General features: G+C 45.7%; 1 protein-coding gene across 1 annotated transcript in view; it reads right to left on the reverse strand.

The window, feature by feature from the left end:
• LOC131266606 (homeotic protein distal-less) overlaps window positions 1-11,472 on the reverse strand; it is a 59,604-nt gene extending 48,132 nt beyond the window's left edge. Inside the window, exons 1-3 of the mRNA XM_058269197.1 lie at window positions 11,372-11,472; window positions 6,585-6,760; window positions 432-610 (exon numbers count right to left, since the gene is read on the reverse strand). Of these exons, the coding sequence (XP_058125180.1) occupies window positions 432-610; window positions 6,585-6,760; window positions 11,372-11,472 (456 nt within the window). The remainder of the gene's footprint in view (window positions 1-431; window positions 611-6,584; window positions 6,761-11,371) is intronic.
• Window positions 11,473-13,713: the final 2,241 nt, after the last annotated feature.

The raw sequence follows: 13,713 nt of genomic DNA on the forward strand, positions 1-13,713 counted from the left end.
TTATTATGTCGATATCGATATTCGGCACGGCTTTTCGGGGGTTCCGCGTGTTTCCGTTCGGTAATTTGCTTAATAAATCTAATAAAGAAATTTGGCCACAGTGACGTACGCGGGCGTACGGTGACGAACCCCCCGGATTTTGGAAGGAGGGTTTGTTGCATGCGGAGAGATTTGTTTTGGACGTAAATTAAAAATAAGTTTGATTGGGAAACAAATAGAAAAGCAACTTTTGACTGAGTGATACAGTAATATTATGTTTGTCTATTAGATTTGCAACAGACAAGTTTGACCAGTTTTGGTCAAATGCGTTGATTTTTTAAAAGAATTACTCAACAGTCGCCAAAGAATTCGTGCACTTGGCTGTTGTCAATAGCTTTTCGCCCAAGTTTGAGCTAGTTGGAAAGGGAGGAGAAAACGGGAAAAACACTTACCTGCGTTTGCGTCAGTCCGAGGCTGGCGGCGAGCTCGGCCCGCTCCGGCAGCGCCAGGTACTGTGTTCGCTGAAATCTTCGGTTGAGCTGCTGCAGCTGCAGGGAGCTGTAGATGGTGCGCGGTTTGCGCATCTTCTTGCCCTTGCCGTTTACCCGCAGACCGGTGTCTTCTAATTTATCTAGCAGGAAATGCGCGTCACCGTCGGCGGCGTTCGGGCCGGACGCAGCAGCGTTGTGCGCGTGCATGGCGGCGGCAGCGGCGGCGGCGGCGGCGGACGTCGGTGAGGGTGGTGGTGGCGGATACGGGGAAAAACCGGTAGTTGGAGAGAGAAGAGAGAAGAGAAGATCGATTGCAGATGATGAAAATTGAAATTACAAACCGCCCGTCGCGGATGTGCTGGAATCGAGGGGGAGGGAGGGTGGGAGAGTGATAAGGATTTTTCCGCGAGCATTCCCTGTGGGCGGTACCAGACCTAAGCGATGTAGCCGACGACGACGGTGAGGCGACGCGAGCCCTTGCATCCACCAGCGGTGCGCAGAAAGAGACGATAATGATTTCATTAACACCGTTCCACCCGTCGTGGGGAGGGTGATACAAGGGGGCGGGAGAGGAAAAGATGCACCGGATGCACACCGATACTGCCGCAAATGCAAACGTGCACAGTGCGTGAGTGCATCGGAGGCGCGCGCGCGGGTCCGGCAACAATGTTGACGGGTCAACGGGACACAACACGAAAGTATCGATCAAACGCGGTCGCGCTGGTTTCGGTTGACCCGATTTGAATTTGCCTTCCCGTGGAAAGCGGGCCACCCTGGATGACGGGAAAACTGAAGCGCCACGTCACAAGACTGTCCACGACGGGCAGCCACACCGCGCCCGGGGTGCGTGTTGCAGAAAGTGCACAAACTTCATTTGCATCACTTCGGATTTTAGATTCTCCACCCAACGGCTGGCAAATCGCCCCACCCTTCCCTGGTGGACGGGACTGGTTGGACCGGATTGGAAAGCAATTGATTTCCATCGCAGTTTTGAACAGTTTCGCCGGTGGAAAAGTTTGACTTCAACTCCTTGCATCGTTTTAGGCAACATTGTTGCAGCGACATTTTCTCTGGTGGTGAATCAAGAATTATTTCTTTGCATGATTTTGAATTCAAATTTTGACTGACCATTTATTTTCCAGCATAAATCTATACTGGTTGAAATACAAATTTCCCATTTTCCCATCTTTCTAATATTTGAAAAAATATTGTTTAGTTGTGTTTTTTCTAGTTGCAGAAAACTTGAACTTCGACGTCGGTTGAACTTAAAAATGTATTTACAACTATAGAATTGAAGTCTTCTATAAGTACAAAAAAAGCTTGTTTTGATGATATTGTTAAAATGTTTTATTTTTAAATTCGTGAGGTTGAAAAAGACGAATAGTTTTGTGTTAAATAATTAGCCATTTTTACATCTTTGGTTTGTAACCCCATCATTCAGTTTGTTTTATTTTCTTGTGATATAAAATGTCTCTGTTGAATTGGAAAATGTATTTGCTACTATAGAAGACAGCAACTAGGTAAACAAAAGTTTCATTTGATGAATATATGTTTCAACTCGTGAGTCTCGAAATATCGTTCAGTTTCCAAAACAAAACCATTCCACTAAATAGCGTGCGTGTTTTAAGTTGTTCCAGTAAACTCTTCACAGCACCAGCGGAAGAAAAATGAGCATATTTGTTAAATAAAGTGTTAAAAGAACCAATATTCACACATACACACACACGCACACGAACAACTATCACACCCTGGAATGCATCCATCATGCACACATAGAAGGGGAGAAAAAAAAACCCCAAGCGCACAAAGGTGCATTAAATACGTTGCTTTATATTTAATCAAAAATGTTAATTTATGTGTACCAACATACCCCCCCCCCCCCACCTCCTCCACCTGCGCACCAAGCACCCATACAAACGCACTGCACCGACGCGATCAGCGGGGTTGGTATGCGCCCGCGCGGGCCGGGAAATGGAGAAGCCATATTGCGTGGTGCGTGTTTGTTCGTCCATTTCGTGTTCGTGTGTCTGCCCTACTGCTGGCTCCATCGTGGAGTGTGCTACTGTACTGTGTCGTACTGTATGCACCGCAGGTTAAAAATATTGAAACATTACCCCCGTTGTTTACCTCCGTTTGTTTGGTGGGTGTTTCTTTGGAGGCCACCAAATTGATATCAAACTACATCTGATTTGAACCGAATTTGAACGATCACTTCTCATCGCTCGCTACCATGTGTTCCATTCATTTCGTCAACACATAGGATAATTTTCAATTTCCATCTCTTATCAGACAATACTTTTGGGCGGGTGGGATGTGAACCCAAAACGCATCTTCCAGCAATTTCAACAACACGATTTGATTACGATCTTTTTGCGTGCGTTTCCCCCCCAAAACGATGCATTAAAAATCTGCCTCGAGAAAAAAGCGCCAACCTTTTCACAACAAAGTATTTTTGAATTTTGTCTTTCATTATTGCTGACGAGCATCAACACATCTTTTGCCGGGTTGTTTTTTTTTCTCTTTTCTCTACAATCCGTCGATCTCCCGGGGAGGGTTGTCGTTTTTTATTTATATATTTTTTCGCATTTTCTCACTCTTGCTCGCGCGCGGGCTGAACACTTGTGAAGGGGGTTTGAGTGACTGCTGACGGAAAAGCATGACGCGCATGACACATGCGTAGATGAAGCAACTACAAAAAAATACACTCCGAACAGGTAACGAAGACTCCTCCGATCGCGACCGATCGCGAGCGTGCGGGGAGGGAAGCTGGGAATAAATTATTCCAGCGTGCACAGCGTGCTCCTCGAAGGAGACATGTGCACGGTTGCGTACAACATACGCACCGCGAATTGTTTCCCGGGTTTCCGAAAACCAGCGGAAGGGTGCGACGCATGGGTGCTCAGATTCGCGGGTTTTTTTTTATCTTCGAAACTTCGTTTTCTTTCGATACAAAACCACCGAGGACGCACCGAGGTTTTCGCTCCGGCACTACAATGCCCTTCGTACACCGATGTTGGTTGTGTTTCTTATTTTCCCTTCAGCAGTACGCGCTTTGGTGGCCGAGGTTCTGCCTTTGGCAGCGGGATGTGTTCGATTTTGTATCGTGATTTTTATCCACCTCTTCGTCACTTTTTGCACGAGAAAGAGACGCAATCCGCGTCTTCCCCCCGAGTGTCTTTTGTGTCAATCAAACTCATTCACCCGAGTCGGCGATAAAATATTCACAAAATGCAACTGAGGGCGCGATGTTGGACGAAAGTCGGTCAAGTTTAAACTGGTTGAACACTTTTCGGGGTTTTATTTTCTACAATGTTGTTCATCAATGTGCAAAAAGGTTTGTTTACATATGACAACATATTTTTCTAAAACATTAATTTTGACCACTTAAAACAAAGGCACAGACCCAGTCTCCCTGGGAGGGGAGTGAGATATGCTCACGCAGATCCCGCACACCATCTACGGGAAACTGTCCCCGGAAAGCGAAGGCGTCCGAAACGCCGAAGCCGAGGGCCTAAATCCGCTTCGCGGCGGGAGCTTGCCGGTTTTTCGTAGAAATCCTTGGCGACGGTCCTTCGCCTTTCGGTATGCCCTACATATACGTAAAAGGTGTGTTCGATGTTGGGGTCCGGCTCTGGGCGAGCCTGTTGTGGCACGCATTCCCAAAAGGCTACGATTTCTCCCGGGAGTCCTCCTTCGCTCGCCGGTGGAGAGCTTTAGGCAACGAACCGTTTTCCACACAGTTTTGGCGATCGTCTGTCGAAGCAGTTGTACTTTGCGATCGAGTCGGAAAATGCAAAATGTGTGGATGTTTGTTCTTAAATCATTTTTAATGCTGGATTTTTGGATTTAGATGTTAATTCGGGTACGAGGTTATTTTGAGGTTACGGTATTTCATGCTGAATCAGAACATAAGAACCAATCACACAAATCCACTTTCAAATGGGTTGAAATGTGTATTATTTTTATGTTTCTGCCAATATTGTAAACCTTTTTGTTGTATGTTCTACCATGAAGCGGGAAAAAAGACGCAAAACGGTTCTTTCTTTGACTGGCGTTCACTTTCATTCGTTCGCAAAAGTCATCGATAAAATTGTTATATCATGCCTATCATAAGAGGCCGCGCCACACAAACAGTCGCTGATCGTCGCGCGAATTTGCTCGCCGGACGCTTCCGGTTTCCGGTTCGGGTTCTACCCTATGGTCCTTCCCGCACTTCGTCCTAGCCCTCCATATGGGTTGACGCACTTTTATTATTCAAATGAGAGAAATCACATCCGTCCCCGACACTTGCGACGACTCTTGGTCTTCAGTGTCGATGCGTACCATTCGTCGTCCTTCTGTGCCATCGGCTCGGATTGGTCGGAAAATGGTGCCGCAACCGGAAGCGAGTATGAAAGGGGGAGCGCTTTGAGACGCACACAAATAGAAGAGAACCGTGGAAGGAACCCGAATGGGAGTTCAATCGAAGCGTCGTTCGCTGTGGACAGGACACAGCTGAAAGCGTTCACATTCCGCTTGATGTCAATGCGATCACATGGCGTGGTTCGTCGGAGCGTGTTTTGCATGACAAAAAAAAAAAGAAAATACAAGCAATCCTGGGAGCTGGCCGGGATCGTTGGATGTGTTTTTGTTCCGTCGTATTTTTTTATCGTTTTCCCCCCGAGGACGTTAGCCGTTCCCGGGAACCGCCTACCAACCAACCGATCCGGCACGCCGGTACCGGAAATCGTCCGCTGAGGAACGGAATTCTTTTGAGAGAACTGTTCCGAACGAACCGGCGCAACCTCGGCCCGGGGTTTTCCTAAGGGCACCACAGACGCCAGCCGTCGGCGTTTTCATTCCGAGCGACAGTTGCACGGTGTTATTGTGTGCTTCTTTCCCTTGCGCCATTTTATTCCGCTCTCAGCTAGGGAGGGACGGTCGTGGTGTCGATTCGATTTGTGCCCGCAACAAGGGTCCTTTTTTATTGTTTCGTGCTTTTTTTTCTATCGGTTGATCACCTTCTCTTATTCGAACCATATTTTATTATTTAGAGCAAGCTGTTTCGCGCTGGCGCCAAATTTTTTTTGCTCGACTTTTGCAACCCTCCGACGAGCGCCGCGGTTGGAATCTAATTTAATTTGCACCTTTGCGCCCTCAAACAACACACAACCGTGGCACGAGCCAAGGTGCTTAGAAGCGAAACGTCTCCGTCGAACCTTTTGTATATTCTTACTTCTTTTGAAACACAAAAACTATCTTGCAATCCTTGCTGGTCTGGTCGTTTAGCAAATGTTTTATTACTTATTCATTTCAAGCTAATATGAACAAATGGCCGTAGCATCAATTTGATCCGTCCGTAAAACTTAACCGAGTTAGTTTATCTTTGGGTCATTATGTATTTTTTGCGACTTATTTCTTGTTTTGAGTTTTGCGAATGAATAAAACTGGACAAAAAAAATACGCAAACTGTTTTATTTTGCTATACTTGATGGTGCATCAGACAAATGTTGTGCAATTTATAAACCCAAACCTGGCGGTTGTTTTCCCGTTCCGTCAACCGTCCTGAGGCGAATATTTAAGGTGAAGTAGAATATTTATCAAATGCCTCTTTAATTATTGTCTGAATGAATATTTCATTTGACGTGTTGGTTCATTATGAAAAAGCTCGTCTTTTAGTCCGCTTTGTTTTAGCTAATGGTAGTCGCATCTTGATCAAACGTCTCCTACCCTGAATATTTGGGTTCAACTAATTAAGTCTATTAACAAACATCGGAATAACTCCCTCCACCGAATGGGAAATCAAACTGTCATAACGATGTCACCGCTAGCTTCGTTGAAAGAATAAAAAGTCCCATCCATTTCTGCACATAAAAAAATAGCCTTTTTCACATTTACACTCGAACTCACTCGAGTGAACACTGAAGTAACACTTTAGAAACGGATAAACACGTTACGATCATTCAACCACATAGCATTTTCGCGATCGCTTCCGCCGCTCATTTTCTTGTCACACTCGTATCACTTTTGCACACATTCGCTTCAGGGGAGAGGAAAAAAATCTGCACACTCTTGGAGCACTTTTGAACACCAATTTTGCGGTTTTTTTGTTTTTCGTTTTGCCGGAAAACTTACCATCTTTTGGTGGACTAGCGCAGGGTGGAGCGTAACTGCCTAAGTGGTAGCCAGAGTACGTGTTCTGGTGCATCGGTGGAAACGGGTAGCCGAGGGCACCGCGCGGACTCGGAAAGCCCGAATCCTGGCCTCCCTGGCCGCTGAAATGTTGATAGCCGCTCCGGATGCCACCGTACCTGCCGGGGAGGAGTTGGAGAAAAGCGCCCGGGAGCAGAGAAAAAATTAATCAATAAATGTTTTTAGCTAATGCACTACCTTTACAACGTTACAATTATCGCGCGCACGATCGTGTGCTGGTGTTTGGTCGGAAAAAGGTTTGGTTATCAAGGTGTAATGGTCAACAGACGCACCATTAAACGGTTGTGCGCGAGAAATGCATTCCCAAAACCAAAGATTGAATTTAGCCCGCGAACCCAAAATGAAGGGTGTAATTTTATGCATTGTGTGCTTCCTATCAAACCTTTTTTCGTTGTGTACGAGAAAATATATACTTGAAACGGAAGGCGCCACACCACAAGAAAAAACAAAATGAACTGACGCATTTCTGTCCCTGAGTTTTCCTTTCTCTCCTATTTGCGTTTGTGTGTAGGCAAGGGAAAATGATTTCATTGGAGCAAAATGGAACCGGAGGGTGAAAAAGAATAAACGCCACCTAGTGCGGGCTACCGGATGGTCGGTTTTTCCACCATGGCGTCCGTCAGCGTTCAAATGGTGTGTGTGTGTTCAAATAGACGCGTGGGGAAAAGCGTACCAGAAAAAAAAAACTACCAAGCAACAAAACACACCGAAAAGCATAAACGTGCTTAGCAACTCGGTCGGCGACTGCGATATCTAGGGCCCGATGGGGAAGGCGAGCTCCGACTCCGTGTGCCGCGGAGTGAATTAAACAATTTACGTATAATTCAATTTTCGGCAGCGAACCTTCAATTTCGATCGAGCCATTACCACCCGAACAGATTGCTCCCGCGCGCCCCACATGCCGGGAATGATGCACAGCTGGAGGGGGAAAAGCAGAAACCACCCGATTTAAACCCAGAAAAGCAAGAGCAATTAGATGGCTCCATTTTTCCGGCTCCTCGGGAGTGTGGAGTGCCGACCATCAGCCATTTGTTGCGAGAGTGTCTGATGGTACACGAGTTTTAAAACCAATGCTTAAGAAACGGCGTGATAAAAAGATGGGAAAGAGCCACACTCAAAGACATATTTTTATAGCGTATATAAAATAGCTGTGCAAATATGAAATTAATATTAAAAAAATGGGCAACATTTGGTTTAGTACATTTTTAAATAAGTTAAACCTGGGAAATTACCCATTTAAGCCCAAAGAAAGAGATAGACATTTTTATCGCATGATAACATTCAAGCATCTCAATTGACTGTATTTATAGACTCAATTGAGCATCTTAGTTCCTAACATCGCTTCTAGCTAAATTTTACGCAAATGAAGTTAGGAAAATTTTCAATTCTACTTAAAAACATTAGAATAAATGAAATGTATTCCGATATTACAGAATATTACGATGACAACGATAAAACGATTGAGTTCTATGAAAATGCACACGAATGCTTACTTGGATTGATTTGTGGAAGGAGAAAACATTGGAAACCCAAATTTTGGTTAGCAACTGAAACATGTCACGTGCACTTCGTTTACAAAAGCTGATTTAATGTTTGACAGTTAGCGCGTACAGTAAGAAAGCTATCATTTAAAGAGACTTTTACAAAAATATTGCGTGCGGTCAAGATGGAGTGTGTCTATAATATCTGAAGAAAAATTAGCTATTGAAACCGAATGATTACGCAGGACCGTAGCCCGAAGAAAACAAACTCAGCAAAATGGTCCACAAAAACAAACCGGGCGAATTAGTGTTGACTGTGAGTAAATAAATCACATCCTCTTCAAGGCTCGACGGGCAATCGAGACTGCTTCTCCCACAGCAAGTCTCGTTGTAAAGTAGCGCAATAAAACTATTGTTAAGGCCATAAAAAAGCCCCGACTGTTTTTCACCTGCCATTCCCTCCGTGGCCATTTAGCTGCACAAACATTAAACGCAAATCTTGATTGAACTAGCATAAATCAATCCTCCGGAAGCGCACAGGAACTACCCACGTACGAGCCCATGGTGTGCGTGTGTGGCTGTGTATGTGCTTTTCTCCTATCGCCGGTCGGTAGACAAATTAGCAGCAATGGCTCATAAAAGCAGGAGTATGGTGTGTTTTTGTTTCGTTGTTTATCTTTAGTTTTTATTTTAGCCATAAACCCCCCCTACCCCCCCCGCGCCCGAACGACCTGCAAGAACGAAACGGGAGCAAAAAGTTATTACTTTTAACGGTGGAGGCACGCAAAAGTAAAGCTCTCTCCGCGTTGGGCGTTAACTACCCGGAGCTGCTTCGGGTTTGGGGGGCTGCTGGTCCGAAAGGCGCGAACAAAACCTCGTTGCGGAACGTAATGGAAAGAGGGCGGCTTTGAGGGTAGGGAAAGGCGCTTCTTGCAGGGCACCGATGAGGTACTAGACGCGTGTGCGGGCCATAAAACTTGACAAACTGTATCGACACGACTGCACCAGCGTAAAGGCGATCGTAAAAAAAACTGGCAAAGAAAGCAACGGCCTTTCGGATGTCTCGACGAGTTAAAAACAAACAACCGTCGACCAGCATACCGGTGTCGATTTATGTTACGCTAGACAACTCCCGGGGTCTGATCCTTAGTTGGAGCTTGTAAAAAAAGAGAAGCGTGTTGTGTGAAATGGTGCCCAGCCAAATCGGGCATCCAACAGGACCTCCCGATCTCATTGGCGATCGAGAAACTATCCGCCCGCAACCGGGTCCAGAATGCTTCAGCTTTTTTTCCCTCAATCATCACGCGACAACGGAACGATCACAATCAATCCATCGATCATATCGAGTCGCTCAATGCTCGGCTTCTGCTGCTAGCGAGTGGATGGTTGTGTTACTTTTATGCGCACATTATGCTACCGACCCGGAGATACGATCGGAAGGTTATGGTCGGTTTTTTCTTCCCTTTCGTGCCTCTTTTTTATTTTTACTACTTCCACAACGAGTTCCCTGCGAGTGACGACGTTTATGATCGCTTCCCACGACGCGAAGGTGGGAAGGTGGTAGCGCGTGCCACCCAGACGTCGGTAATCATTATCATTAGCCGTGTTAATTATCGCTGCAAATAGTAATGGTCGTTACATATATAAATAACATTTGCCCGCCAGTTACTGACATTCGGTTTGAGTTGGGATTTTTTTAAACCTCTCTTTTTCCACTCGGAAAGTCTGTTTGGCTTGCGATCGGTATTTCCTGCGATTCTGGTTCCCTTTAGGATACACGGTTTCCGCGTGAGAACTTAACGGTAATATCTTTTAACTGATGCGAGCCACTTGCGGAGTTCGAATGGTGCGAAATGGAAATGTGCATCACCGAAAATATGTCACAACACTTGCGCACCCCATTCCGTGATTCACTTTCACCAACCACCCTGCACCAATGCCAGGACCTCAGGGTGTGGAACGAAACAAAATTTTTATCGTCACCTCCCAATTGCCTCCCAATGCGTGATTTTAACGGTCCTGTTGCTACGGTTGCTACCTCGCCTGACGACAACAACAACCGTCCGACCGGCCACGACGATGATGATGCACCATCGATTGGGTGCTAATTGCACCGGCGGAAACCGGTACAATTAAACGCCTAATTGAAGCAATTCGGTATTGATTTTATTGTACACCGTGACACACCTCCACACACACACACAAACATGTGCAGCATCAGCCGACAAACCGACGGAACGGAGGAAACGTCTGATTAGTGCACGAAAATTTGACTTATTTTGTTTTCAAATGAAAATCAATAATGGCCTCAAGTAAACAATTATCTTGATTATTAATTTAACTGTTTTTCCCTTAGTAATGAATTATTATAATTTTCTATACTTCGAGATGATTGCGTTGTTGTTTTTATAATTTTATAAGAGTGTTTCGCATAGAATTTAAAAAGAATGCTTCAAATGAACAAAGTATGAATTCTCAGTGCGTAATGAAGTTTTTGAAAAAAAACAAACCCAGTGCATAATGCTGCTCGACTTGTCTTAACACTTTCAAAATGATTGTTATTCCCCGACTTCTACGTTGATGGCATTCAAGTCTCTCATGGGCGTCGGAAATAAATTTAAAATTTGAGGTTTTTAGTATCAAACCACTTAGGGTTAGGCCTTTTGGGAACTTTCAAATTCTTTGCCACATTAAAACGTAGATGTTGCACATTTATAGATGTGCACGAGAAGGTCGTGAGTGAAGAACTTTTAACCCAGTTAAATTTAAATTGTTTTCTTTTTTTAATTCAACAAGAAAAAATAAATCATAGCGTGTAAATAGTAATCATTCAGTTGAAATCAGCATCACTACTCAGCAATGACTGAAATTTCGTTCTTGATTGGTTTAGCTGGGTTCTTGGTTTTATATTACCGTTCGAAAGTTTTTATTTTTTGCAGAATTCTGTTCACTTTGAGAAGAAAATGTTGAAAAATATTTCCTCCGTTAGGCTCAAATTATTTTTTGCGAATCACAAACAAGCAAACTTTGGGTTTTCATGCCATGATGATTTTCATTCGGTATAGAATGCACTTTTAAGAGTCGAAGGAAAATGTTTGATGGGGTAACCTACTCAATGTTAATTATCTTTGTCAATTTGTTTGTTTTTGGGCCCTGTTCGTTTTGTTTAGTTACACCTAATTCTTGAAGATACAATCACTGCTTGGGATAACGAAGGTGGACACTAACCCGTGCTGCTGCAGCTCGACGAACGCCGACTTGCCGGGCGCGGCCGCCGTCGCACCGCCATCGATGTACTTGGGCGTGTGCGGCGCATCCGGGGCGTCCATGCCGGACTGGGGTGTGCTTGGGGGGCCCTCGTAAGGGCTCCCCAGGTCCGTGAAGTTGAGCGTGTTGGCGCCGATCGAGGCCACTTTATCGAAATGAATTGTAAGGCCGTTGTTGTAAGCGTGGTCACCTATTTCACTCTCTATCTTGCTCGCTGCGTGAGCACTCGAGCCGTGTCACAACCCCTTTACCGAAGGATGATTTTCTATTTCTTCCCTTCGGTTCTACTCCTTTTTGCTGCACTGTTTCACCCCGGGAACGCTTACTGTACAACACGGTACGGGTCACTATTAGCTCACTTCCTTCGGCCTAGCCGGCTTTTCACTGCTTCCCAAGTGAGGGCCGGCACGAGAACCTTTGCGACACTTTGCGTAGTGAAATTTCCTCACCGAGGAAAGCTCACACCAGAACACCACTTTTCGGACGCATTCACCTTCACCTCCGACTGAACACACTCATGTAGCAGGATCGGCGGGCTTCGGAAAACTGAAGCACACCCGCTGCCGGTTCGTTGCTTCCACACTAAGCCAGATCACTTTTCGGGACGGCGAATCCCTTGTCGAACCGGACCAATCGGGCACAAAATCACATTAACACGTCGGTTGGTTCCTTTCTTGCCTCGGGTGTCTTCACGCACTGCTTCCTTTTCTCTCTGACCGGCGATCGGAGGACGATCGAGTTCGATCGTTTTTCTTTTTCTATCTTTCTTTTTCCCCAAAAGGATCTTCCGTGGACCGCACACAATTTACACCACGCGCGAACCTGGTTGGAACGAATCGAAGCGGCTTCCCGCTGTGCTCCGAACGGTTCCGAGGGCTTTATTAGGGTCGCCGAACACACTCTCGTGGGACACTTTCACGCGGTCAATCTTGTTTCCTTTTCTTTTTCTTTCCTTTTTTTTCTTTGGACACACTTTGGGAACTGAAGCCTTCCACAAGCGCGAGCTGCGGGGCGTTTATCTCTACTTCCGGCTGGCAGGTTGTTTTGAAGGTGAACCGAATCCGTTGAATGAATTCTCCGATGCCGTTGGAGCGAATCGCGCGTTGGATCGAACAACCTTAACTCCGTGCAAGCAGTATTCTGCAAACACTTGCAGCAATTGTGAACTCACTGTGGAAAAACAAGTTTACCTCCTTTCGGCAACACCTTTAACCCGAGCTCTTCGGTATGCTACAAACACAAATTTCAAACACCATCCGCTATTGTTTCGTGCACAAACCGTTTGGTATGGCCGATTCGAGCTCGTTGTTCCTTTTTTTTTTCTTGTTTGCCGGAATAGAACACACACCGCGTCACACACGAACGAAGCTGTATCGCAGCCAAATTTCCACCATGGGGGCGAGAAAAAGGGCGCCGGAAAAGTGCACACACGACGACGTCGACGAGGGACCCACCAGCCGAAAAAAAAACCCGGACGACACGCGCTCGTTACGCGACCAACCACGAACAAAGTGCGTTAAAGACTACTTCAAACGCGCTGGATAAACTATCGTCGACCACACCAACGTTGCGCTGTGTGTGGAGGCCATTTCTGCGTGTGCGTGTGTGTGTGTATGTGTGTGTATGCGTGTGGGTACGTTGGTTCACTGAAATGCCCTTTAACCGGTTGATGTGTAGAATACGTAGCGCAAGTATCAGCTTTGGCAGCAACTACCTCATCGTGAGCCGGTTTTGTTCCAATCGGTTTGGTTTTCTCTTTTCTTCGTTCGCTCCACCAGCGCTCGGTCTGCTCGCTCTCGCACACCTAAAACCCAATCGCCGGGCTACTGAACTCCGCCTCTTTCCGGCGTTCAACAACAAAAAATGGCGTTCGTAGGCGTTTACCAATTGGTTGCGTGTGTGTGCGTGGGAAAGTGCGCGCGTGTGTGCGTAATGGACGGCAGTGTTGGTGACCAACACACAGGACGGGGCACTGTGATTGGTCAGCCGAACCGGTAAGGAACCGTTCGAAATTAGTTTTCCAGCGGCGAAGGTCATTGAATCGGTTATTGTTGTTTAGCATCTTTGCAGCATAAATGAGCGAAAGAGATGTATGCAGCAGTGGCAGTGTGTGAAACAGAGAGCAACATTGATGAAGATTTAATCATGTTAAAGATACATACAACCTGTAAGGTTGGAGACGACGTACATTTGACGTTTGAATTGAAAACATCTCCAATGCGACAACTCATGATAAAACAACACAAGAAAAAAAAAATTAGTTGTTCCACAACCGTGCGATATATTGCCACAGTTAATTATCA

This window comes from Anopheles coustani, chromosome 2, assembly GCF_943734705.1.
Source record: "Anopheles coustani chromosome 2, idAnoCousDA_361_x.2, whole genome shotgun sequence".
NCBI lineage: Eukaryota > Metazoa > Arthropoda > Insecta > Diptera > Culicidae > Anopheles > Anopheles coustani.